General features: G+C 39.0%; 1 protein-coding gene across 1 annotated transcript; it reads right to left on the bottom strand.

Moving 5' to 3' along the window:
• Positions 1-301: 301 nt before the first annotated feature.
• LOC130957036 (uncharacterized) lies at positions 302-1,213 on the bottom strand. Its single transcript, XM_057883939.1, has one exon. The coding sequence runs from the start codon at positions 1,211-1,213 to the stop codon at positions 302-304; it is 912 nt and encodes a 303-aa protein (XP_057739922.1).
• Positions 1,214-1,747: the final 534 nt, after the last annotated feature.

The following is a 1,747-nucleotide window of genomic DNA, read 5'->3' as shown; positions in this document are numbered from 1 at the left end:
CTTGTTTAGCTTCTTTCTCAATGGAACTTTCAGCTATTTATGCTTCCATTGTCTCTTGATCTTTTCCCCTTTCTTCTTCTTGTTGCTCATGATGATTGGTTTCCAACATCTCCTCCACTAAGCTTTCTATCATATCTAATCATATGTAGTCCTCTTGCTCAAGGGGATATTGCATTGATTTGAAAACATTGATGACCATTTGCTCATTGTGTACCCTGAAGATCATTTCTCCCTTTTCCACATCAATAATAGCTCTAGCTGTGGCTAGAAATGGTCTTTCCAAAATAATGGAATTGTTCCCTTATTCTTCTATATCCAAGATCACAAAGTCTGCAGAGAAGATAAACTCTCCAACCTTCACTAGTAGATTTTCCACAATTCCATTGGGTGTCTTGATTGATCTATCAGCCATTACCAGTGACATCCTGGTGGGTTTAAGTTCTTCTATGGCAAGCTTTCTCATCATTGAGAGGGGCATTAAGTTGATACTGGCACCTAGATCACAGAGAGCTTTTTCTAATGTCATCTTGCCTATGGTGCATGAAACTACAAAGCTCCCTGGATCTTTGAGCTTTGGTAAGATGCCCCTTTGAATCACAGCACTACATTCCTCAATGAGCATAATGGTTTTCTTCTCATGCCAACTTCTCTTTTTATTGATAAACTCTTTCAAAAACTTTGCATATAGAGGCATTTGCTCTAATGCTTCAGCCAAGGGGATATTAATCTCCAACTTCTTGAAGACTTCAAGGAATTTGGGAAAGTGTTGATCCTTGGTCTCCTTGTTGAACCTTTGAGGGTATGGCAAGGGTAGTGTGTGAGCTTTCACTTCTTGCCTTTGTTCTTGAGATGGTTCCTCTATTATTTGCTTTCCTTTCCTTGGAATTTGTGGCTGCTTCTCTCCTTTTTCAGGCTTCTCTTGAGTTTGCTTGCTTGCTGTTAACTCTTCTTTTTTGCTAGCTTCCTCTTTCTCTACTGGCTTTTTGTCATTTTCCACAGGCTTTTTGATGGTTTCTTTGTTGTTTACTAAAGTCCTACCACTCCTCAGTTGAATACCTTTGCATTCTTCTTTAGGATTTGGAATGGTGTCACTTGGTAGTGAGCTTGTTTGCCTTTCAATCACAACTTGTTTGGACAATTGTCCAATCTGCCTTTGTATATTTCTTATTGAAGCTTCATGATTCTTGCTTGTCATTTGCTGCTGCTTCATCATCTTTTCTATTAGTATCTCCAAGTTTGAGATCCTCTGAGAGTTTTGTGGTATCTGTGGCTGATTATGAGATATTGAGGGTGGATAATAAGTGTTTTTGTTAGTGGTTGGGTTATTAGATGGATAATGGTTGGAATTGGGGTAGTTATTTTGGGGTTTTCTATATGGATTTTGGTTATTGTTCTGCTGGTTGTGGTTCTGGTTATTTCTTGAGTTGTTTTGGGTTGAATTTCTTTGCCATCGCTGCTGATTTTAATTGTGGTTATCTCCCCATCTGAGATTTGGATGGTTCTTCCAGGATGGATTGTAGGTGTCACCATAAACTTCATTTTGTCCTGCTCCTTGGTTATGCATATAGTTTACTTGTTCCTGCTGCTGATCTTCTTGGTTTTCTTCATTCTGCCCCCATGTGGTTGATGGTTGGCTTGTATTTACTGCTGCAACTTGGAGGCTATCAATCCTCTTAGCCATTTGTTCAAATTATTGATGAATTTGCTGTTGCATCATCTTATTTTGAGCTAGGATAGAATCCACTCC

This window comes from Arachis stenosperma, chromosome 10 (assembly GCF_014773155.1).
Source record: "Arachis stenosperma cultivar V10309 chromosome 10, arast.V10309.gnm1.PFL2, whole genome shotgun sequence".
In the NCBI taxonomy this organism is placed as follows: domain Eukaryota; kingdom Viridiplantae; phylum Streptophyta; class Magnoliopsida; order Fabales; family Fabaceae; genus Arachis; species Arachis stenosperma.
The sequence above is the reverse complement of the archived record's forward strand: the minus strand, read 5'-3'. Positions and strand labels throughout refer to the sequence as shown.

Excerpts from the sequence above, each read along its gene's own strand:
- LOC130957036 (XM_057883939.1), bottom strand. The coding sequence starts at position 1,213 with ATGATGAAGCAGCAGCAAATGACAAGCAAGAATCATGAAGCTTCAATA.